This window comes from Gasterosteus aculeatus, chromosome 3 (genome assembly GCF_964276395.1).
Source record: "Gasterosteus aculeatus chromosome 3, fGasAcu3.hap1.1, whole genome shotgun sequence".
NCBI lineage: Eukaryota > Metazoa > Chordata > Actinopteri > Perciformes > Gasterosteidae > Gasterosteus > Gasterosteus aculeatus.
In genome coordinates, this window is record NC_135690.1 from 16864716 (window position 1) to 16890789 (window position 26074).

Genomic DNA, 26074 nt, shown 5'->3' on the forward strand with positions numbered 1-26074 from the left:
GCGAGCCACGTGAGTTCGTACGAATGATTGTGTCCCAATAAAACAGAGAGCCAAACTGCTTAAAAATGTACAGAAAAAAAAAATGTTCACATTTGCATCCGAGGCTCAGCCGCTGCTGATGAGCTTCGAGTGCAATCGGGCGCCAACTGGAGCAGGTTACGGCGCCTCGTGGAGCCGCCGCCGCCGCCGCCACCGCCGCCACCGGCCTCCCGGTGGAAGCCCCCGCCGGCTGTGTTTGGTGACTCCTTCCCCCGGCAGTGGCGGCCGCTGCAGTCAGCGGCGCATTCAGGTCAAGCAACCTGACTCATTTCGTCGCATTCCGCCACGAGCCCTTTTCCCTCCTGCCCTCACAATGCTCCGATTAAGTGGCACAATAGTTGCAAATCTGCTGGCGCGTTTGCCGAGGAGTAATTACCGGCGTCTGATAAGCGTTCTGGGGAAGTTTCCCAGCTACATGATTTCCGCCGAGGTCTTTGTCTCGATTGAATGTGACTGTCTTTGCCGAATTGGCTCAGGCGTGATGCTGGAAACCGGCCTCGTCTCACACACACATGATGAGACAACAGATTGCCTTGTGCGCCATCCAACCGAGGAAAAACGCCGCGAGCTGTAATGATCTACACCATCCGTCAGGGGTTTTTCTTTTTTTTTTTTCCACAACTACGCGCCGGCTTCCTCGCGGACGCGGAGCCACCGCCGGCACGGGAGATGCAGGGAGAGGATGCTGGGAGATGCAGGAAGAGGTTTCCCACTTTCCTAATGTGCCTTTTGTGTTGAATCGTGTGTGTGTGTGTGTGTGTGTGTGTGTGTGTGTGTGTGTGTGTGTGTGTGTCGGCCTCGTCTCTCTCTGGATCCCTGAGAATCCCGTTTGCGTTACCATGGGGACGGCACGCTTTAACCCCCACCATCACCGCCCCCACCCCCCACCCCCACCATCACCGCCACCACCTCTCTTCCTCCCTCCGCTTCACTCGCTGGTTTCAGTGTTACCATGGCGACACGTGTCTGTCTCCTCCTCCGCCGGCTCACCTGTCTCACCGGGCCGGGTCTCCTCCGTCGGCCTGTTTGTCCTGCTGCCCGCGGGGTGTTTGTGTGCCCTTGGCATCCCTTCCCTTGTTTACTCTGTTTGTTTGTTTTGTGTCTCATGGTCCTGCATCGTTTTCTGTCCCGCTGTTCTCGTTGTCCATCGTTTGCTTTCTGTCCTCTCCGGCTGACTGCGCTCGCGTGGCCACCAGGCTTTTCCTTCCTCTTTCTGCTCTGTTGCCCCCCCGAACATCAACATCTCTTCCCTCTTCATTTGTTTGTTTATTTATTCTTTTTTTTTTTTGCCCCACCTGACTTGTTTGTTTGTTCCTTCATCCAGACGGTCGTCACTGAATGTCACTGAGAACACACGGGGAGAAAGAAAAGGAGGGATTTAGGTGATTTTCGCAGACGGCAGCTGTTGCTATGGCGACACAACTTTTGGATTTGCAGCGGAGAGTGAGGGATGAATAGAGGGATACAAGGGGGGAGAGAAAAATATGTGTGGCTAGAAAGAAGGAGGGGGGGAGGGTTCATGCTGCTACATGTTTTCCCCCAAAATACGGACATTTTTGGAAGAAAGCACTAAAGAACCATTTAAAATCCTCCGGTATCTTAAACTATATTTGTTCAGACAAACAGGAGCCTCTTTCCTTTCAGGCTGACATCATCCGTATCAATGTTACGCTGTCGATCACTTAGTAAGAGCGCTCCGCCACCCGCCTCCTCGGCGTGGCGAGAAGCTCTGAGGTCCCTTCGGCTTTGTCCTGCGTCTCCTGCAGCCCACCGGGCCGCCGCGCTGAAATACCGCGTCCGTCAGCCGGTAAGACGGAGGGAACCGAACGAAGCCGAACCTCCCGTCCCTCAAAAACGCAGCTCCTGCTTTGTTCCTGTGAATCACGTTGCTTTTCACCGCCCTCAAAATGGTGAACATTTCATTTTGGATCGAGCCCCCCCCCCCACTTGTCTGAGTGTTAATGCATTTAGAAAAACCACTTTATTATAATGTGCGCTTGAATATTCATAGTAGGGGCGGTGGGGGTGATGGAGGAGACGGGAGCCGTTGGGTATTGATGTAGAGCTGTGGAATTAGCTGCAAAACCGCTATTGATTCAAGCTGTGAGGACTGGAATATGAAGGGGGGGCATGAGGGGGGGGGGGCAAAAGACCATATCAATGCACCCGGAGAATAAAAGAGAGGGTAAAAAAAAGAAAACCCAGATTATAAGTGAGCAGATAATTGAATTAAAGGGAGACAGTTTCCTTTCATGCGACCTCGGTGCTCGTTGCTTCTTTCTGTTTCGTTGTACTTCACGAAACAGGACGATAGAGAGAGAGTGAAGAGGGCGAGAGGTCAGAGGTCACAGAAAGTCCTCCTCCCCCGGACGCCGCAAATTAAAGATGGGAGGACTTTGACAAATGCCAAAAGTTTACATTTCATTACGGAAGGTGGGGGGCGGCAGGAGGATGGAGAGGGAGGCGAGGCAGCGAGGACAGAAGGAGGAGACTGGAGGGGGAGGGAGGGGTGAGGGGTGAGGGGGGGGGGGGGGGGTGCCATGCATTCCATTAAGAGGCCAGAAGACGAAAGCAAGCGAGAAAAGAGCCATGTGGAGGAACCGGAGGAGCAGAGGTGTGGAGGGGGGGGGGGCACCATAAAGAGGGGGGGGGTCTATAAGCAGAGGAATGAAGTGCTCCATTCATCACCGCCTCAACCGTGGCGCTGACCTTTAGAAATGGAGTTAATGCGAGACGAGGCGGCTCTTGACATTCCGGCGGCCCGCGTGTTTGTTCCCGGGTCGCGGAGGCGGAGCCTCGGCCGGTCCCCTCGTCGCCGGGCGTCTCTCCGCTGAAGGACGGGCGCGGCGGCCGCATGTAAATCGACGGCGACGATCGACGAACCCGTGAGGCCGAAGTGCGCTTCAGACCTCCGGGATCAATTAAAACCACGGCGGGGAGCATCGGCGATGGACTGTGTGACAGCTTCCTTTTATCACCCTGAATGTGGGTTTATTTTGAATTGATCCCATTTCCTGCCCGGAAACAACCACCGGAGCACGAATGGTGTATCGATCCAAACTCACCATTTACGTCTGGTTGGTAAAGACGGCGCAGCTGTCGCAGGAAAGAACCTTCAAAAGATTCGCGACTCCCGTGAGAAGGAGAACAGATTTGAGGCCGACGGACGAACACGTGGACGCGATCGAACATATTCCAAATTTATAAATGACTTTTCTAACTTTCAAATTGTGCAACAGTTTATTGGGAGAAATGAGTGTTGAATCTCAATCTGTGTGAAAGAGCAACAGAGGTTTACGTAACTTTCCTGCTGCTCAGAGGGCCGCGTGTCTTTGTGCAGCAACGCTGCTGGAACCTCAGATGTGTTATTATCTCCCTGCTGGATCCTAACCCTGTACAACAATGTATTCTAGTCATTTTTCTAAGCAAAGCAGTTGTTTTTCCAAACATGCTCACAGTGATGATGAGGACTAACAGGCGTGATGCCACCAACGCTCCCTCCGTCATACATGACTGTTAGAATGAGGAAAATACTCCTTTTGTTCGTCACGGCTGTCGGTTGCATAAAAACGAAAAACAAAATCCCTCCCTGCCGAGTCATGTTTTTTCTTTTTGTCTTCACTCCTCTGGTCAGATGGTCCTGGGAAATGTCTCCAACCATCACAGAAGGCCTCACGTGAGAAAAGGTCGCTGACCCCGGTCTAATTAACGCCACGACAGAGGCGGATCTTACAAACAGACCTGAACTGCTGTGATAAGCAGAGAATCCCCCCCCCCCTCCGCCTCCTGTTTTCATAGCATGCTTCTACATCTTCTTCAAACCTCGTAGCTCCTCGCGTTCGCTAAAAGATCCTCGTTAAAAAAGATGTTAACTCAGTCGTCGAAAATCTGGGGCATCCTCCTCTCCAAAGCTTCCTTAAACACGGCGATAAAACGTTATCGGGCTCCAGCGCCGTTCCAAACAACCTCCCACGAGGGAGAAACACGTAGGAGAGATAAAAGAAACACCTCTGCTTTCGCAGGTCTCATCACTCCCTCCTCATTAGGAGGCTTCTGTTGGGAAGCACACGCGGCTTCAGACGCCTCCCTCGGAGGAAGAGTCACAACATGAGACTCGAGCGATCGATCGAGCTCGTCCACGTCAGGGTTTTGGTCTAATTTTGGACTCGCGGGTTGATCCGTGCTCACAAACTAACATACGTGTAAAACTATGACTATAACTACGAATCCATCTTTATTTCCTTTGTGCAGGAGATCCCACCGTCTCCATGGATACCAAACACGTCCGCTCAGATTTGGTGGAAATGCGAAGAAATGATGGACGAGGCAGAGAGATTTTTTGCATCTGACAGGATGAAAAAACATTTTAGATAAGTGTTAGGAAAGGCATAAACACGTGAGATATACAGCGTGGAAATATATTTTTCTCCTAATTTAAAGAAAGTAACGAGTCCAACAGGTCACATGACGTGAGATTCATCTCTACTCAACGTGTGGAAATGTGCAACTGAGCCGCCGTCGCTCCAACGTCCAGGAAGCGATTCACACGTTTCACTGTTTGACGGCACTCGTGTGCCAAAGCGTGTTGGAGTGCGTGTGAAAGGGTTTGTGGGTAAACACTCGAGCGAAAAAACAGGGTTCTGTGAAACGAGTCGTTAACGCCGTCGAGATGACTCCTTTGTGTCGAGTAGTGAAACGTGATGTGAGTATAATGTACTTTCATTGATTGTGTTACAGATTTAGAAAAAGTGCAATAGAATAGAATAATGTATTATAATATTCAATGTGTTAATTAGCTGGAATAGGGATTTAAACTCAAACAAGCTGGTTATGGCATCGCCATAGCAACCGGGCTGCATAGTCAGTGACCGTGAGAAGGAGTTTAAAGTACGTAGTTTTACTTCATTTCACCTAAAAGATCAAAATACCAAAAGAACGAAGGAACATTAAAGAAAATGATGCCTTAAAACTAAAGAATCGAATGGATCATTTTACTGTGGACACACACGGTGCAACAAATCTCCCCTTGAACAGCTGATAGCTCTCGTGTAGCGTGTGTGTAGCGTGTGTGTGTAGCGTGTGTGTAGCGTGTGTGTAGCTTGTGTGTAGCGTGTGTGTAGCTTGTGTGTAGCGTGTGTGTGTGCGTGTTTTGCTGCTTCCCTGCTGATAGTCCGGTGACTGAGATCCATCCGTCTCCTTCGCATCAACTCCCTCATACTTTGTCTGATGAAAAACCTATTTTGTCGTGTCTCTCCCCCCACAGACACACACACACACTGAGAGCAGACAGACACACACACTGACAGTCACTGGTAGACAGAAACACATTACTGGTACGAGTTGGAGTAGCAGACGCACTCCGAATGGTAAAGAGGACATGTTCTCCACGCACACGCGTGAAGTGCTCGCACACGCTCTTGTCCCAGGGCTCCACCGGCGAGAGCAAAGAGCTTCCTTTCAGAAGCGAGTCCCCCCGCTTCAACTCCTCAGAGGCCGCTGTCGCCCCCCATGTGACCCCCCCCCCCCCCCCCCCCTGCAGCAGTCGGTCACAAAAACACGATTTTTCTCACTGATGATTTTAGAGTGAAAAACCCCAAATGAAAAATTCATCAAGCCCACGTTTTTTCTTTCTGGACGACGTGCCGAAGGAATTGAGTGTGTGTATTTAAGTGTGTGTGTGTGTGTGTGTGTGTGTGTGTGTGTGTGTGTGTGTGTGTGTGTCTGCAACAAGAAATGGGACTGATGCATCTTTTCTATGTCACCGCTAATGTTGCATGTCACACAAACCTCCAGGGGTGGGCAGTCCACACACACACACACACACACACACACACAACAGAGAAGTGCATAACTAATTATTCACGCGAACACACACGTCCTCAAAGTGTACTCCTACGTATACACACAAACACAGATCACATACACACAAACGCACCAGAATCTTAATTCTCTCTCACACACACACACACACACATTTTGTGTCATGTTCCTGCTCGGCATCATGGGAGTTCAAACTCTTCCTCTCTGACCACAAAAAGGAGGATTCAGTACGTATGTTTCTACTGTTGGAATAGAGTGAAGGGAATCAGTTCAGCTTCTCATAACACACACACACACACACACACACACACACACACAAAGTGTACGTTGCAGTGTGTGTGTGTGTGTGTGTGTGTGTGTGTGTGTGTGTGTGTGTGTGTGTGTGTGTGAGTGTGTGTGTGTGTGCTAATGTGGAGGAGCAGAGGTTGACCTCAGGCTACCAGCTAATTAAAACTGGGAAATGAGGGAGTGAGGGAAGGAGGGAGGGAGGGAGGGAAGGAAGCCTGGAACAGGAGCAGCAGTTAAGAGGGGGAGTGAACAGAGAGAGAAGGAGGGAAGGAGGGAAGGAGACCAGAAGGCAAAGAGAGTGAGAGAGAGTTTCCCTTTTCCCTCATTTCACAAACTCCTCCGTGTGACACAAGTTGTGACTAAAGCTGAGTCGACGCTCCCGAATGAATCACTGGTACGAAGAAATGAATTCAACACCGAACACGATTGTTCTAATTGAAGCAACAAGTCGACGCACATTCCACGTGCAGCAACACAAAGGAGCAGTTTTCTTTACGGCCGTTTGTGCATCTCTCAAAACGCTACAAACCGTTTGGCTTATGTGGGTCACGTGTTAAATTCAGACTCCCCCCCCCCATGAACCAGTGGAGCCCGAGAGGAGCACTGATGTTCAGGATCACTCACAGGTTCCCAGAGGTGCCGGATGGTTCCTTGGACTCCAAATGTGAAAAAATGTCGTCTTTGTGGACTTTGGCTTTGTGCACGATGGCGCTTTGATGGTGATTTAGGAAAAGGCCCCAAACTGCCACCACGGAGCAAGAAGAAAGATACATATAAATAACAGAGACGTCTGCAAATGTGTGGAAGTCAGAAAGGTGACACGCCGGGCCGGTGAGGTGGGCGGCCGTGGTTCCCGTCGGCTGTGAGCCTTTATCTCGCCCAGCGGAGCGTCGCTGCATCGGCTGGTTCAAAGGAAACACGCGACGTTCGTGTTTTATTCACACAGCAAACACGCAATCGATGTCGCTCTGTTTCATTCACCATTCGCCGTTAAATATTTCACTGTCAACGACACAATTAGCGATTCCAGGCGGCGGCGCGTTTGCAGTTTTGCTCACATGTTTCTATCTTTGTGTGCGCCTGTTTGTGTGTGTGTGTGTGTGTGTATGTGTGTGTGTTTTTTTTGTGCATATTTTGAGGAAGAGGAGGAAGAGAAGGAGGGAAGGAAAAGAAGAAGGTTTATATGAAGTTTGATCTGTTTGTTCTCTCCCCCCTTGTCCCACTTACGTGTCCCCGTGGAGCCCAGAGAAGGGAGGCAGACTGGTGTGTGTTTGTGTGTTCGTGTGTGTCTGTGCACGTCGAACGCGTCGACACACGAGAAAGAAGAAAAAAGAGCCAAAACAGATCGAGATAAAGAGATAAACAGACGGATTGAAATAGACAGACTGACAGAAACGGGGGAGGATGAGAGAGAGGAGACACGAGCTGGAGAGGCCACAGAGACAGACACTGGCAAATGAGTCTCCAAAAACCACACACACGCGAACACAGACACACACTGCAGCTGAGTGATTGACAAGACACCGACAGACACGCCTACGGACGGAAAGAAAGCGATGAGACGGAGAGACGCAGTGATCTGCAGCAGGAGACAAATGGGTGCAGACAGCAGAGAGACACGCGGGAGACAGGCGGACCGGGGGACGGTCTCTGGCTCGTTGTCCTCGGCTGCCCCGTCCCCCCCGTCCCCAATATGTGGAGAAAGCAACGTGTCACTCAAACGGCATTTAGAGGGTTTCTCCTGCGCGTCACATGGTCTCATTGTGCAGTTGAAACAGCGATTTGGATGAAACGTCACATAAATGAAGCCCAGACTTCATCTTCAGGACGTCTGTGATCTGAGTCTCAGCAGCTGTGCGTCCCCTCAAAGTGCCGCCGTGATGGAGAGAGAGAGACATTTAGAGCAGCGATCAAACCTATTAACTTAATTCTGCCCTCGCAGCAAATTCCAATAATCTTTTCCCAAAGACAAACTTAATTCAGCCCAATTATGAAGGCAAAGAGAGGCCGGTTCCCCTCGACCCAAATACGTGGAAACCGCGGGTTGAATCGTCATGTAACACAATGCGGTACGCTGATATATGGTGGACGCTGTGGAGGAACTTCTCTCATTATCATCTGCAGGTTTCAGGGTTCCACGTCAACAAGTAAACAACCTTCTAAACGAAAGAGGAACAGAATTCAGTTAAAATAGAAAAACAGACAAACTAAGAAATTGGTTCTGAGCTTTAAATCCAAATTGAGCACCGAGGCTCGTAGCGTTAAAACAGATCTAGATATCGCAGAAGATTAACACAAAACACACAAATCTCACATGTGAGAATGTTCTGATTTGTTTCTTAATAACTGATTGAAGCTGGATTACTATGACGGCTCTCTGTAAGATCATTGATCAAATATTAGCTTAACACACCCCCCTTAAATGAGGCATCAGGGACTACAAGGATTCCCCAAACTACGCCTCCACGTTCCCCACCTTAAACATCCACCCGCGCCCGAAAAGGCCCTTTTCTATTATTCACCTTCTTTGCAATAGTGAGATCCGATCAGAAAGAAAAGATGAATGCTGAGTGCTGCTGTGAAGTTCTGACACAAAGGGGCCTCCAACCCCCCTCTCCCCCACTTCCTCCCCCCCATCCCCTCCCACTTCTCCCCCCCCCCCCAGCCCTGCTCTGTTATCTCTGAGCATTACCACGCGTGCAAAACTGCCATAGGAATTTTCTTTCCCTTGTGGGAAAGAAAAGGGAATTTTAAATGATTTTATTTTAAAATGCAGGTGAAAAAAAGTATATATTTTTAAAGATTCTTTATTGATGTCTGATGCTCCAATGTGATGCTGCCACGTTGGAGCAGGTAGAGACACCAGGTAGGTTTACTCCTCCACAAGGAGGTCACGGTTCACACAGAACATCTCACAAAGAATCTCTTTTTTTAGCATAAAAGTTGACGTTTGTATCGACTCGTTCAACTCCAGGAGCCTTTACTCGTTACCTCCGTAACTCATTACCTCGGTTGGGTTTAACCGCATGAACACTTCATTCTGGAGGCAGCAGCGGCTCGGATTTATCCTTCAGACCCCCCCATCGTTAAGATTAAAGTCTCTTGCAGTTTTTTTTGTGTCATCCTGTTGGGTTATTTCTCTCTGCGCCGTTTCACTTCACAGCGGATCCTCATCTCCGCCTCGACGGAGTTCACATCACCGATTCTTATTGAAGGGGAAATGGCGCAGCCGCTGCTGAGCGAGGTCGTTATTTGGATAATGACTAATCTGCTCCCCGACTTAATTCCATTCCTCTGATCCGACGGGCAGGTTGGAGTCAGAGGATGTGGCTAATGATGTGGCCGCGGCGTCGTCTGGGAATGCAGAGAACACACACACACACACACAGATACTGGCAGACATTCTGTAAGCACTTACACTCCCCAGTTGTGTTTAATGTCACAGAAACACACATTTGACTTTGGCCCTGTGCACATTCACGGACCCCCCGGACCCTCTATGGATAAGCAGTGCAGAAGATGACTGACTGACATCCGCGCTGTGTTTAAATATTCCGTATATGCATCCCAGGGCTTCACTTTTGGTGAAATATTCAAACAAGACATATTTTTTATGGCCACTTCTATTCATCAAATGGAGAAAATTGACTTGATGTGTTTCTAATGTCTTATGCACATCTTGTTTTTACCGCGACCCTGTGTGCAGGATAAGCGGTTTGACAATGGATGGATGGATGGACATCTTGTTTTTAGAGATGACATATTCCACGTCTATGGAAACCTCCGGATTCAGGCCGGATCTTAAAGATTAGTTTAGAAAAATTTCGTATTTTTATTATTGATTGAGGACATGCTGCAGTTACTTTGTCGTCTTCCTGTATGTTTGTACTTTGCTTTGAAATATTCTGTTTAAGCACAACATTCGTGACGCTAATCGCTAACACGGCGGTTTCATCTCAGCAAATCTCAGCAAATGTTTGCAGCCGAAGTAAGCAGCTGTTTCAAACCAAACAACAAAGTTCAGCTCGACACACTCGACTTCTACCCGACAGGCTGCTGTTCATGCGCCATTGTTTCACACAAAATGAGCTTGTATGACTTTGTGACGTACCTGAAAGCATCGCTCACGTTAACCTTGATGTAAACCCAATTGTAATCTGAAATCAGAAATTAAATTTAAAAAACACCCCAAAATACCTAAAAGGAGGAGAACTGTTACTCTGATTCTGCATTGCGTCTTCACGTGGATAGAAGTACGAGAGCACAAACAGACACACACACACAGACACACAAACACTCCATGCACATGGTCTAATTTTTATTGAATGCAACATTCACAGAATTGACCTGCTCGCTCAGACGCACTCTAACACGCAGCAAAAAACACACGCACACACCAACACGGCGGCCCCCCTCCTCCCGCTCGGTGCTCATTTGGTGATGTTAATGCCAGCAGACATGTACAGTGTGCTCCATCAGCGGAGGGAGGGAGGGGGGGAGGAGGGATGGGGGGCGTTGAGAATGCGAGTGTGCAAACCACTCCTGAAAAACAATTAACAGCGCACAGCAGCAGCCCCCCCCCCCGTGAATTAAACATCACCAGGACCAGATGGAAAGGAATCACAGAAAGAAAGAGAGAAGGATGAATAATTGAAGATCCCCAAAAAAAAGGGGGAAATAAAACTGAAGAATGAGAGATGAAATGGAAGCAGAAGTCAATTAGAGCGACTGAGAGGAAGCTGCAGGGAGGGAATGCCGCAAGTGTGTTAGCGTGTTTGTTTTCGTGTGTGTGTGCGTGCGAGCTCGTGCTCTCACGGTGCTCGTGTGCGTCGGCCCTCCGGAGCCTGAAGAACTCGACGCGCCTGTTTCAAGTCGACAGCGGAGTCGTCGGGATGATTGGGTTGGCAGAGCTGCACGTCAGTGGGACTTCAACGCCGTTCTGCAGCAGCGTGCGCTGCCACGTGCACATCGGTGCGACAGTAGATGCGCTTTGAACCCCGAAAAGTGATGCGTGAGCACACGGAGATGCGTCACAGTTCACAAATGATTTGTTTCCTCGGATGCTCGTGAATGAGCCCAAGAGTGCAGCATCTGTTTTCATTTAATTATAAAACTGTTGAGGAATTAATTAATTAAACTCATTAGGTCAGTTTTTCCTGGAAAAATGGAATGTGTAGAACAAGAGCTGTGAACATTAACACGTTAATCTACGCGATTAATGTGGCCGCGGTTAATGTGGACGCGATTAATGCGGTAAATATTTTAACGCAATTAACGCAACTCTACTTCCGGTCTTCCGGTGTGCCGGAAGTAAACAAAGTTGACCGACGGAAACAAAGCGGCAGCTAGCTGCAGTCAGTCAGATCGGAGAGAGCAAGACGGTGGTTTGAAGTAGAAGAAACAGAAGAACTGTGCAAACAGAAGGGGGGCGAGTGGCAAACGGACCACTTCATGCACCGCTATGCTAAGCTTGCTGCTAAGCTAGCTGCCAGGCCACTTCCACATCAACATCTACCCTGCAGAGGACCACCACTGTGTTAAAAATAAAAAAATTAATCGCGATTAAAGTTTTTTAAAATGTGCGATTAATAGAACACATGTGTGGAACACATCTGGAGCTTCATAGAGCTTCATGTGTAAAACTGTGGACTGCAATTTTGAATCCTCCAGTTCAGCACTTTAGCTTCCACCGTCTTGGTCTCTGTATGTCACCGTCTTGTTTTTCTGCCTTGACACTCGAGGGCGAGCGACATGTTATAATAATGAGCTGTCATGAACCGCAAACACGCTATCAGGGGCTCAAAAATCAAAGAAGAAAACACAGACATGACAGCAAACCTGTCAATCAGTGGGCGGGCTCTATCAACCGATACCTGAAGCTAGCGCATCTATCCGGGGGTTAGAAACGCGTCGCCGTTGTGTACTTAGGATGAATTGCCAAACTGCTGACATTTTGCGATCTCTTCCCTGCTAGCACGTCGCCCTCTTTCAACTCTCAGAAGAAACCCGAGAAAAGAAGCGAGGACGCTCGTTAGCGAAGTCCGTCTTTGATTTAGGACGGAAGAAGCTAACGAGCGAGACGCCGCGCGGCGCGATGAATGTGTGAATGAGCCGATAATCACGTGAAGTACACACTTCATATGATGTGTCCTCGCCGACAGCAGATTCACGGGGGGCCGGCGTTGTAATGAACCAGAAATTGGAAATATATTTCCATTATACGTGTATCTTTGAATGCAGCCGTGCTGTGTTGGAGGGACTGTAAGTGTAATTGACTATATTTGTGTACGAGTGCATTTAGAGTCCAGTGTGCATTCAACTCTGCTGTCTAAATCTTGCACTGCGTGTGTGTGTGTGAGACATTTTGTAATTGTTTAGTTTTTGCGTTTTCTGCATCTACACTTTATTAATTGTCCCTGGAGCTCGTAAGTGTGTCTGTGTGTGTGTGTGTGTGTGTGTGATTCCCAATATTTGCTCGGTTTGCTCAGCGTCTCCTCTCTTGCGTTTGTGAGGGGTAATGAAAGCAGCGTTTTGGTTGTGGGGGGGGGTTGAGGGGGGAGCGTGCAGGGACGCACAACGACAGAGCCACGATCCGGGTGTCTGTCCCCCTGCGTCTGTCTCGCTGGGCCTCGCTCCGCCGCCGCGTCGGCTCTCGTGTTCGTCTCTGTCAGTTTAATGCCGCCCGCTTCGGGGGCATAAATGTTACATGAGCGAAAAAAACATCAAAATAAACAAGGCGGCGGTAAACATGTCCTCCCACAGGAGTAATGCGGGCGTCCCTCGCGGCCCCGTGACAAAGAGACAGGTCGCTGTATTCTGACCTTTGTATGTAAATGGCTGCGGGGACACGTGTCCTTGTGTGTGTTCGCTGCGTCCAGCCTCCCTCCTCCGTCCAACTGGGACCTGCAGCGTCCTTCTTTAAGGAAGGTGAACACGTTCAAGTACACGTTTAATAAACTGTCTGATCATTTATCGATGCACATGCCGTGTCCTGGTGTCTATAATTCATGTGTCCTTTCTGTGCGGTCGTCCTCACGCAACACTTTTAGCTATAAGAACTAAAACAGTTTCAACAATTAACCACTTGGTGTCGTCATGATTGATGACTTTAGGTTGAAATCCTCTTCAACGAGACCGAGACCCGATCGGCTCGTTATTCTGAGAACGCTTCATCAACCAAAACAGTTTCCACTTTGAAAAGTGTCGAAACTTTTCTTTGCTTGGAGGAGAATTTAAATGAACTTCCCCATTTCTATTCAACCCCTCCGAGTACAAGAACGAGCCCAAAAACGTCACAAAAAAGTGAAACCCAGCGACAGAGGAGCTTTTCCTTCTTCCTCTGTTTACTGGTCTCTGGTTGCTCTCCATCCTCCCTTTTCTTTCCCTTTCTCCCCTTTCTCTCCCCCCTCCCCCCCCTCAGCACTCACTTTCACTCTCGTTTCTCCCCCTCATGCAAACACCTTGTTTTCCACCCTTCTGTCCACACTTTGCCCTTTGCTGCCTTTTCAGAAATGCCAAATATATGCACACGACGCACACAGGCCTGCAATAACGAACACGTGTGCAGGCATGCATGTAAACACGGACAATGCACACGCACACACGCACACACAGCGTGCTCTCTGCTGCCTGAAAGCGGCGTGCGGCCGTTGAAATGGGAGCGAGCTCGCGGCCCCGAGGCGGAGCTGGACATGAATACACAGAGAGGGTCAGCGTGGCGGGTTTAAGGGGGGGGGTTTAGGAGGAAGAAGCTTCAGGGTGTCGGGGAGCGAAGTTCAGGGTTAAAATCGTCACAAGCTTTCCCTTCATTTCCTGCACATGGGGGGTCGTTGTATCAGGACTCGTATCGGGACCCGTTGTATCGGGACCCGTTGTGTTGGGACCCGTTGTGTTGGGACTCGTTATATCGGGACCCGTTGTATCGGGACCAGTTGTGTCGGGACCCGTTGTGTAGGGACCCGTTGTGTCGGGACTCGTTGTATCGGGACCCGTTGTGTTGTGACCCGTTGTATCGGGACCCGTTGTGTTGGGACTCGTTGTATTGGGACACGTTGTTCGGGACTCGTTGTATCAGGACCAGTTGTGTCGGGACCCGTTGTATTGTGACCAGTTGTGTCGGGACCCGTTGTGTAGGGACCCGTTGTGTCGGGACTCGTTGTATCGGGACCCGTTGTGTTGTGACCCGTTGTATCGGGACCCGTTGTGTTGGGACTCGTTGTATGGGGACTCGTTGTATCAGGACTCGTTGTATGGGGACCCGTTGTGTTGGGACTCGTTGTATCGGGACCCGTTGTTCGGGACTCGTTGTATCAGGACTCGTTGTATGGGGACCCGTTGTGTTGGGACTCGTTGTATCAGGACTCGTTGTATGGGGACCAGTTGTGTTGGGACCCGTTGTGTTGGGACTCGTTGTATCGGGACCCGTTGTATCAGGACCCGTTGTAATCGGGACTCGTTTTGTTGGGACTCGTTGTGTTGGGACCCGTTGTATCGGGACCCGTTGTATCAGGACTCGTTGTATCGGGACCCGTTGTTCGGGACTCGTTGTATCAGGACTCGTTGTATGGGGACCAGGTGTGTTGGGACCCGTTGTGTTGGGACTCGTTGTATCGGGACCCGTTGTATCAGGACCCGTTGTAATCGGGACTCGATGTGTTGGGACCCGTTGTATCGGGACCCGTTGTATCAGGACTCGTTGTATCGGGACCCGTTGTTCGGGACTCGTTGTATCAGGACTCGTTGTATGGGGACCCGTTGTGTTGGGACTCGTTGTATCAGGACTTGTTGTATGGGGACCCGTTGTGTTGGGACTCGTTGTATCGGGACCCTTTGTATCAGGACCCGTTGTAATCGGGACTCTTTGTGTTGGGACCCGTTGTATCGGGACCCGTTGTGTTGTGACCCGTTGTATCGGGACTCGTATCGGGACCCGTTGTGTTGGGACCCGTTGTGTTGGGACTCGTTGTATCGGGACCCGTTGTATCGGGACCCGTTGTGTTGGGACTCGTTATATCGGGACCCGTTGTATCGGGACCCGTTGTGTTGGGACTCGTTGTATCGGAACCCGTTGTGTTGGGACTCGTTGTATGGGGACCCGTTGTGTTGGGACTCGTTGTATCGGGACCCTTTGTATCAGGACCCGTTGTAATCGGGACTCTTTGTGTTGGGACCCGTTGTATCGGGACCCGTTGTGTTGTGACCCGTTGTATCGGGACCCTTTGTGTTGGGACTCGTTTTATCGGGACCCGTTGTATCGGGACCCGTTGTGTCGGGACTCGTTGTATCGGGACCCGTTGTATCGGGACCCGTTGTGTCGGGACCCGTTGTGTCGGGACTCGTTGTATCGGGACCCGTTGTATCGGGACCCGTTGTGTCGGGACCCGTTGTATCGGAACCCGTTGTGTTGGGACTCGTTGTATCAGGACTCGTTGTATGGGGACCCGTTGTATTGGGACTCGTTGTATGGGGACCCGTTGTGTCGGGACCCGTTGTATCGGAACCCGTTGTGTTGGGACTCGTTGTATCGGGACCCGTTGTTCGGGACTCGTTGTATCGGGACTCGTTGTATCGGGACCCGTTGTATCAGGACCCGTTGTAATCGGGACTCGTTGTGTTGGGACCCGTTGTATCGGGACCCGTTGTATCAGGACTCGTTGTATTGGGACCCGTTGTATTGGGACCCGTTGGCGGGCTGCACAGCTGCATTCCTCAGTGAACAGAGGACAAGAAGTCGTGCTTTTAAAGTACAAAAGGATGAAACGTCGACTGGCTTTTTAAAGTTCTTTTCAAAGACGTTTCCCTTCTATCGGCCTGAATTCCAGCAAAAGTGACTCGGAGGTGTTCTTTGGACGAGCAGCGCTGCCTCGCATACCAGTTCTTCTGATCCTCGAGCCAACGAGAAGCTTCTGAGCGGCTCGGAAAATGTGAAGCCACCCGATAAAATTCACCCCTGTCAGTTACAGCCGAAGAAATACCGCGTCGCCTTGTCCTTACTTTACTTTTCCTGAGGGGAATCTCAACCGCTATTCGACATTCAAACCCTCGCGCTCTACGTTCCTAAACTTAAATTCATAAATCAACAAACGTACCTGTCCAGGTCTATGCGATGGAAGTACTTTGTAATGGTCGTGGTTTGGGTTAAAATAAGTATGATTATCACGTGACTGGCGTGTGACCAGCGATCTCCTGAGTGAAAGTCTGTTTGACACGAGACTTTATATCTAAAGCATCTCCTCTGGAGACACAGGTGTTGTGAAGTGCATCAGGTGAGAGAAGTATGTTCGAAGAAATGACAAATCCCATAAAGGAGCGGCTGTCAATCGAAATCAAATTCAATATTAAGCTTTGTGAGTCACGCAGGATGAACTCGCACTCTTTTGAGTTTCTAGTTCAAAGAGAGTCAACGTTATTTCACCTCAGCTCTTGTATAATGTAATATGTGGAAATGAGTTCAAAAATATGTGTATACTTAATTAAAATGGAGAGAATATAAATGGAATAAAGAGGACGGCGTGAATGAAATATAAAGAAGATCGTACGTTCAGACGCTCCGTCTATTGTACCACTGCGTCATTGCGCAATGAAAGGAAGAGACGGCGAGATGAGATGTACCTCGCGTCATCCTTCAGGACGATGAGGCAAGGCAGGAAGGACGAAGAGGAGGAGACGGAGGCAGAGACAGAGAGAGACAGGTGAGGTTAGATGGTGGAAACACACTTCTGATATGTGGAGATTCACTTAGAGAGGAAGGAGGAGATGCTGAAGGAGCGGAGATGAAGAGAGGAGAAACAAGCAAGAGATGTTAAAGATGGAGACAAGACGAGAGAAGAAAAGACACACAGAGGACAGACGGACCAATGAAAGAATGAAAGAAAGGGAAGGTGGCAAGAGAGGAGAGGTGAGCACAGGGCAGAGGAGATAGACAAGGAGTGTGTGTGTGTGTGTGTGTGTGTGTGTGTGTGTGTGTGTGTGTGTGTGTGTGTGTGTGTTGGGGGGTAGGATGGAGGAGGAGAAGGGGGGGGGGGCATCCCGTAGGGTTAATTACATCTCTGTTCTCTGTCAGTGCGGCTCTCTCCTCCGCGATTTGAGTCCCTGCTGCAGGCTGACAAGCCACACACACACACACACACACACACACTCATAAACACATTAACACACACACTCAAATAGCATGACACACAAACAGAAAGGTTCTCTGTGTCCTCCTTTATGTCTTTCTGTCACTTTGTCTCTCTCTCACGCGCACACACACACACACACACACACACAGACACACACGCACACACACACACACACACACACACTCGGTCCCAGCGGACCCTGAGTTGTTCCATGCAGAGTTATACATGAAGAAGAGGCCCCGTACTCGTAATAGCTGTTAATTTAGCATAAATCATGCATGCGTGACCCACATGTAGATCACGCGTGTCAGCAGCTCGTCTTCTTCTTCTCTGCAACAAACAGCAGCAGCTTCCTTCTTCCTTCTTTTCGACTCTTTCCAGTATTTTGCCCTCTGCTTTTCATGAATAAAATGAAATACATTGAGCTGCGTGTTTGGTGCGTGCACGTGATAAGAGGACCTGCCGTCGAGCTCGTGTTGTACTTGTGGAATGTCGTGACACACGAGCGTGATAACTGCATTGCATTATGGTCCGTGGAAGCGCTTCAGTAGATTACATCCCATATCACTGGAGAACAGTATCTCAGAACCTTCCAACCTGAAGGTCGAGTGAGATCAGCTGTTCTTATGTAAGAATAAAACGTCTTTTAACTGAACTCGGTGCCGGAGGAACGTTTCATCTTGGAATGCAGATCGCCGCAGAGGAGCTCCGGGGGACACGGAGGCTCTCACAGCAAAGGTCAAACTGACTTGAGGTGGAGTTGCCTCCTTTGACCTCCGGGAGCCTGGACAGTAAAACCTTCCTCAACACGACATCTGATTGTGCAGATGTTTTGGGCTGATGAAAAGGAATCTCCACGACTTCAACGTGTCTGCATTTCAGCATCAAACGCTTTACGCCTGACAGAGAAACTGGGAAAGGCAATTGTTCCGTGTTTTGATGCGTTTTTTTCCTCCCCTCAGACATCAAAAGGAAAGAACAACTACCAGCTCCGAGCCACAGCAGTTGTCTCCTTGATTCACTTCTCCAAAGGAAAGTTGGTGAAACATCAAAGTGTCTCCTGGGAAGTCTGAAGATCCTCGTCTTCAGTGAAGGAGCCTTCTGCTCAAACCACACGGCGGGTCGTCTTTAATCCTCCTGACAAATCGCTGAATCTCCCCCGTTGTTTTGCACCTCTGCGGCTGGATTCCCTCCGAGGCGCGGCCGCCTTTATTAACCAGCTACGCCGTAATTAGCTAACGGGATCGTTTTAACCACCATCCAAGAACAGAATCGCCCGCGGGAAGACAAACGCCGACCCCGTAGAAGTGTGCGTGTGTGCGCGTGTGTCCTCAGCTGCGTGACTCAACGTGCACTGGCGTGACAGACTCGGGGAGGAGTGCACACGTCGGGTGTGATTCGATGTTGCGTGCATGTGTGGTGCAGCAGCGTCTGTTGTGCGCGTGCACGTGTCCCTCGCTCTCCCGCTCTGCCCTAATTAACGCGTCTTCTCGCAAGACTTTCTCTGGAATATGAAACTATTTTACCTGATGATGCAAACAGTTGGAAACAGCGCCGGGGGTTTGTGCCCCGCCTCCTCGCCTCCTCGCCTCCTCACCTCCTTGCCTCCTCACCTCCTCGCCAGACACTTTCTCTTCGCTAATGTACGCCGGCACTTTACTTGTAGTTTTTATATCCGTGTATTTTAGCGGCGTTGCTTCGGCCAAAAGGCTTATTTTGCTGGAGGAAATGTGTGTGTGTGTGTGTGTGTGTGTGTGTGTGTGTGTGTGTGTGTGTGTGTGTGTGTGTGTGTGTGTGTGTGTGTGTGTAAGCAAAAGCCTTTGTACTGTGTGATGAAAAGAGCAGCTCGGCAATGATGTTCCTGCGGCACACACACACACACACACATTTTCACTCGTTCCCACGCAGACACACACAAGCCTCAGTTAAGTAAGTTAAATCTTGCAAACGGGGGCAAGAAGGAGACGAAGAGGCCGGGAGGACAAACATGCAAATGTCAGCCATTGAGCTTCGGAGAAACGATTAAAAGCCTCAAACCTGTGGCTCCTCCTGTGTGCCTCCACCCGGAGCCCATGTGCACCCACGCAGAGCACACTGGAAACACACCCCCAATAAGAAAAGCACAATAACGCACAACAGACAAATCGACAAATCATCCCGACGGAGCGGCACAAGTCGATGTGACCGGAGAGGGACCGCGGTGAAAGATGGCCGCTCCGGGCCGGGTCACAATGAAAGGAACTTAAAATTGATTTCCTCGCCCTCCCTCCCCCCACCTCCCACCCTCCCTCCCTCCCTCCCTCCCCCCTCTCTGTCTGCAGCGCGGTGCATCCACTTCTCCCAGGAGCCCTCGGACCAGTCGGTGGTGCTGGGAGAGCGGGTGGTGCTGTCCTGCGTGGTCTTCAACTACAGCGGCATCGTCCAGTGGACCAAGGACGGCCTGGCCCTCGGCGTGGGAGAGGGTCTCCGAGGTGAGGGACGGGGGGGGTGAAGGAAAGGAGGGGAATAACTCGGCTCACGGTTTCGGTTCAGCTGTGGCTGTAAGAGCCGCGACGAAAGCTGCTGCGGCTGAGAAGCGTAGTTCTTGAACATTAAGGGAACGAACGGCGAGCCGAGAGGCGTGTGAGGGACAGTCGGGGGGCTAAAATGAGTCCTGTACATCACGGCGAGTCACAGAAAATCCCTCACGCTGCTGACAAAAGCAGACACGCGTTCCCATTCACATGTTTAAGCCGACACGCACATCCGGTGTGGGTTTAATGGGAGGATACGGTCAAAGGGCCCGAGAGCAGCGAGGAGCCGGTCAGAGGGAGGAAGGAAAGGTGACGCGTCGTTCACTTCTGACCTTCTGACCCGAACGCCAGGAAACATTCCCAATAAGCTTTTACCATCGAGCTGCTGGTGACATCGTGCGAAAAGGATCCTTCAGGCTTTTATCCGGTGAAATGAAAAAAAAAAAAAAAAGAAAAATGATTAAGAAGGACGATCAGGTTGAGAACACAGTCAATGGAAGTCATTAAAATAAGGTTTTGTTAAAATACGCCGGTAGTGAAGCACGAGATGAAGCTAAATATTGAAAACATCATATTCAATATATGCAATGAAATCCGGTTGTTAAACCCTCCATTGATTAATACTCTGTAGATTCTTTATTCCGTTTCTTTAATGTTTAATCCTTCAGTGGCATCTGACGTCTTTGACGGTTCTCTGGTGTCTCTGCTCCTCCCGTCAATCAAACTGTGACAAGACGGTGACGGACTTTCTGTCTGTGACACTACGAGGACTTTAGGAATATAAAGTGTTTCTACTCCAAACTATTCCCTTTTTTTCCTGAAAAACTTCATCACACCAAGCGTTTGTTGTGTGAAACCGTAGTTCCCCCCCCCCTCTCTTATTTCCAGCTCTTCCGTCTTTCAGACTTTCAGCTCCATCATTACGCTTTATGTATTTTCCAGACCCCCTTTTACTGCTTCTCCCCCCTCCCCCCCCCCCTCTCTCTTTATGTGGGTAATGCTCTCTTTGTCCTTGCAGCCTTTTGCAGCACGGACTCTGATGATAAACACGCCGGCGTTTGATAAACACGTTGTCCCTCTCTGTCCGTCTTCCTCTGCTTTCCAGCCATCCGTCACCCCCCCTCCATAATTTATCCTTAAGTTGTCAGCGCTGCCAGTCCTCCCCCGTCCTCCCCCCCTCCTCCCCCCCTCATCCCTGACGGATACCGTCTCAATCTTGGTGGTCGTGGTCTTGGAGGTCGTGTCACTGAGGAACGTCTGCAGGGTGTTAATATATTAAAACACACACACAAACACACACACACACACACACACACACACACACACAGATTATTACCCAAATCACGCAGACGTCCGTGTGAATGTGCAATGGAGGAAATACAAAGAACACTCTGAAGTAAGAAGACGTCCACGTTTCTATGCAAATATCTTAACACGCAACATCTCATTACCTGCAGCATCACAGGTGGTCTATTGTTCTTCCTCCTCCTCCTCCTCTTCCTCCTCCTCCTCCCCGGGGCGCTTTCACCTCTGTTGTTGCTATGCTGCGAGGCGCTGGAGTGGATGATGTAATCTGCACTAATACAGCTCTTCCCTCCTTTCTCCCACCGCCCGGCGCTCTGCTCGCCGCGTGGCGGCCCGACGAGCGCCCCCTGGTGGGACGCCGCGCTCAATTACGTCTTCGTCTGCGAAGGCGGGGGCTCAAACCGAGAGAAAAGTGTGGGGGGGGGGGGGGGGGGTCGCTGTGATTGGGACGGGGTCCGCGTGTCTCACGGGACACCGAGGGGGGGCGTCGTCGTGTTTGTGTCACTGGAACGAACGCTGTCAACGCTAAATGCTAAACGCTAAATCTACGCGCTACGCTAAAACGCTTTGACATTTCCACATATAAACGCAGCGTTGGATTGATGTTGGGATTGTGTTTGAGCTTTTATATCTGATTCATGTGGTAAACAAGACGAGCAGAGGACAGAGACACTGATGGAAAGACGACGAATGGACGCGGACGTTTCGTGCTCCTTTTTTCTGTTGTTTGCACAAACATCACACGCGACTCACTCACGCCTGGTGGAATCTTTCAATCAGGATATTTGAGATTTCTCCAACAGCAAAACGATGAAGCACGTTATTTGTGCCGCTCACAGATTTGCCCAAACTGTTTATAATCCACAGAAGACGCTCAGCAACTCTTTTTATCTGTTGTGTGGATTATTCAGCAGCCCCTTTAAGTCGCTTTGCTTGTTCCACTTCCAGCTTAAACTTCCACGGCAAGAAGTGATGATTTGGCACAGCTGACAGAGACGATCACATGAAACAATGTTCCCACAGATTCTACATTCTTCATAACAAGAAATATGGTAATGAGGGGAACACGTTGAACGTTGAATCTACGTTTCACATTTTCATCTACTTCTCTTGATGGAAATAAAGTTATATTTTCCTCTCTGTGTTTCCAAACTAAATACCACATTATTTTCCGACGCAGGTCGTCGGCGAAGTTGTTGCCGTCATGATGACTCGTGAATGTTCCTCTCACACCTCCAGTCCACTGCATTTAAATCACATCCCAGAAGTCCATTTCCTAAAGCCGTCGAGCTTCCCGCCCCGTGAGCAAACTTGTGAACCACAGAGCGTCCTGCTAACGTGCCGCGTGTCTCCTGCAGCGTGGCCGCGGTACCGCGTGCAGCGGGCTCTGGACGTCGGCCAGTACAACCTGGAGATCTCCAACGCCGAGCTGTCCGACGACTCCCTGTACGAGTGTCAGGCCACGGAGGCCGCGCTGCGCTCCAGGAGGGCCAAACTCAACGTGCTCAGTAAGTTTCAACCCGTTAACCGCCGCAAAAGGACGGGAGACGGGAGACGGTCATCAGAGAGCCTCACACTTTAAATCCTACGACATAAATTGAGAGAATCTTTTATTTTAAGTCCGCTCGGTTGGACAGTATCTTCTCCGTGTACTCGTACATGCGTGCGTGAGTGCGCGTTTGCATGAACGTGTCCCTTTTTAAGCCGGGACTGGTGTCTCTCCCCTCAGTCCCCCCCGAGGACCCGGTGGTCGACGGGTCCCCGGAGATCCTGCTGATGGCTGGAAATCCGTACAACCTGACCTGCGTGACCCGCGGGGCCAAGCCTGCCGCCCACATCCAGTGGACCAAGGATGGAGTCGCTGTGGAGGGGGCCTACCAGTCCACGGTGACTAACACACACGCACACACGCACACACGCACACACACACACACACACAGGGCACAGCAAACGGCGCGTGTGTGTGTGCAGGCGGCGTTAAACTAACACTAAAAGCAGATCTGTAGAGTTTGTAACACAAACTGTGGTACTTTGAATAACAGCCGCTGTCAGTCTGTTTGTTTGTTTGTTTGTTTGTTTATGTGCTTTTTGCCGCCGGCAAAAGGGAAACACATTGTGAGCGCCTGAGGCCCGGAGTCCTGCATTAGGGAAATACAGCCAGCAGTGCGAGTCAGCACGAGACTTTCTAGGTTCTTGGTGGACGAAATGATACGAGTCTCTGCGCATGATCACAACTGAATGTTGTTTGATGCTATTTGATGCCTTTAAATACCTACAAATGACAGATTCTGACCTAATAAACAGTGGATGGCTCCATTTTAGGCTTTGAAATGTGGTCGGAGACGAATAATATAGTATTGATTAATATAGATTTTCAATCACACACACACACAAAAGGGAACTGTGCTTCTGACACTTATATTCTGCACTCATTTCTCCCACATTCATAGTGTTCATACTTCTGTGTATTCTCCCACACACACAAAATGATGCCTACAAGCACACACACACACACACTCATGCTGTCATATGCACACAGAGGGAACAACAAACACTGACTCACACTCGGATGTTTTTACATCCCTCGCAGACAGTTTTATGCCCCACACACCTGCTCATGCATATTACATGCTGCTCTTACGTTATTGCCTTACTGACCACACGGAGGCTGCGAACACTCAGCTGCATTGAAAAGAACCTCCAGAATCAGCCAGGATGGATTTTCCTATTTCGCAGAAAAAAACATTTATTGTTCTATGCCAAAAATTATTGTACCTATTGAGTTTTCCATCAACAATTTTCCGAATTTCTAAAATAATGGTCTCCTCATAATCTATATGATGTCAAACTGTGGAAACGTCGAATGCAAATTCCCACCAAATCAATTCTGTCTCAACAGCAAGAACCTCATGAATTATGGTGAACATTTCCACAAAACTCCCTTTCACTTTCCAATATGTCTAAACTCTTTGATTAGATTATTGTTTCTATTTCCATGTTATGCTTTATAAACGTCTCTTGGGCTCCTTTCATGACCCTCCTCACTCTCGTTTCTCCTCCCTGCTCTTCTTTCTCAATTCATTCTTCCTCGTTCTTCGTCCCTCCTCCTCCTCCTCCTCCTCCTCCTCCTCTTTGATCTTTCTCCGTCCTGCTCCCCACCCTAAACTCTGCCGTCTCCTGATCTCGCTCCCTCTCTCTTCGCCGAACAGGAAGTGTTGCCGGACCGGAAGCGGGTGACGACCCGGAGCTACCTGCCCATCTCGCCGGTGGACACCGACAGCAGCCGAAACTTCACCTGCGTGGCCAGAAACCCGGCGGTGCCGACGGGCAAACGGGCCACCGTGACCCTCAACGTCCACCGTGAGTTCACGGACGACACGTTTCACCAGGCTGGCTCCAGGGTTGATTCTGGCCGTTTGCATTGATTCTGCTTTGTAGTCTTTGGGGCTTATTTTGTCCATTGTTCATTTTCTTCCACATCTGGAAAAGCCGACACTTTTTGTGCTGTGAGATCTTAATTGTTTCCCTGGAGAAATAAGCAATGATGCTCACGAGCAAACCGCTGTTTGAATTTTCCATCAAGGAGATTGATGTGTTGTTCCAGTGTCGTTGGTAATTACTGGGAGAATAGCTGCAGTAGTGGAACCAGAGCTGTGTTTGCAGGGTTTTATAATACCTGATTTTATTGTGAAATGCATCGTTGGTTTAGACTTATTTGTGTGGGAAATCAATCCTCTTGCTGCTTGAAACCGCTGAAACACAACAGTGATTCAGTTCCTCTTCGGTTGTTCATCAAATCTGTTCCCCCCCCCCCGTGTAGACCCTCCCACGGTGACCCTGTCCATCGAACCTCGCTCCGTCCTGGAGGGCGAGAGGGTCACCTTCACCTGTCAGGCCACAGGGAACCCTCCCATCATTGGCTTCAGGTCTGGATCACATTTTACCAGAATTTCCCTCTGAAGGTTTACGATCCGTTCTATCGTTGTTATTAATGATCTGCAGTCAACTCCTTGTTGCTTCATCACACGTCCAATGTTACACAATGTGACGTGGCATTGCATTACAATCCTACATTATATCAAGTGTAATTAACTGTAATTACCTCATACCATCCTTTGTTTAAATAAAACTAAATAATTTGCCATTTGTACCTTAGTTGTATCCGCTAACATTGCGATGCACAACAAGGTCAATGGGTGCCACGTAGCTGAGAAACAGCTAGCTTGCTAACATTAGCGTAGCTTGTTGCTCTTTTCTAGCACAGCACTATTATTCCATCTCCCCTTTGTACTGTAACATGTTTATTCTTGGCTAAAATGAACCCTGTCATCATGCATTTGTATCATGATCATTAGTGCGCAAAGGTTAGCTGTGGTTTAGTTGTATATGGATCATGTCCTGGACTTTTTGATCATGGTCATTGTTTGCAGACCAACTTCAGGGGCAAGATTACAATTCTGTTACCAACAGATTTTCCTCCTTATATTCTAATCTACCTTTAACCTCCGTCATGAATCATGAATTTTAAATTTGGTTTGCAGGACAGAATTAATAACAGTATTAAACAGTTAAACAATTAAACACTGACTTTATTCTTAAGTGACGGCCCTGAAGCACACTAATCGTTAAATGCTGGACTTAAACCCGGTGGTTTTAATCCGAGGTTTGAGACTCCGCCGGAGGGTCCCGGTGTGGGAGCACTGCCAGGCACTTCGGCACTAAGCCTATTGAGTGTATATTAAAATGCCATCTAATGGCAGATGTGCAATATGCTTCTGTGAGTTTTTGAGCTATAAATCCGGATAACAGAAATGAAAAGAAATTCCTTTTTCCTGCTGGTAATCTTACCCTCAGGTTTCTACATGGAGGATTTTTAAACTTTAGTTTAATAGCTCCAAACGGTGATATAAAACCACTAACAGGGGAAATGCATCGTTTGGCTCGCCACCAAATAACCATCGACTGACAATGATTTGAAAAGCCTGAAAA

The 26074-nt window shown here is 49.3% G+C and overlaps 1 protein-coding gene across 2 annotated transcripts in view; it reads left to right on the plus strand.

Moving 5' to 3' along the window:
* The window catches only part of kirrel1b (kirre like nephrin family adhesion molecule 1b), a 44593-nt gene that overhangs the window by 11359 nt on the left and 7160 nt on the right, over positions 1 to 26074 (plus strand). For both annotated transcript variants that reach the window (XM_040169898.2, XM_040169889.2), the window contains exons 2-6: positions 19589 to 19738; positions 22444 to 22593; positions 22815 to 22972; positions 24295 to 24445; positions 24906 to 25011. In XM_040169898.2, coding sequence (XP_040025832.2) covers positions 19589 to 19738; positions 22444 to 22593; positions 22815 to 22972; positions 24295 to 24445; positions 24906 to 25011 — 715 coding nt within the window. The remainder of the gene's footprint in view (positions 1 to 19588; positions 19739 to 22443; positions 22594 to 22814; positions 22973 to 24294; positions 24446 to 24905; positions 25012 to 26074) is intronic.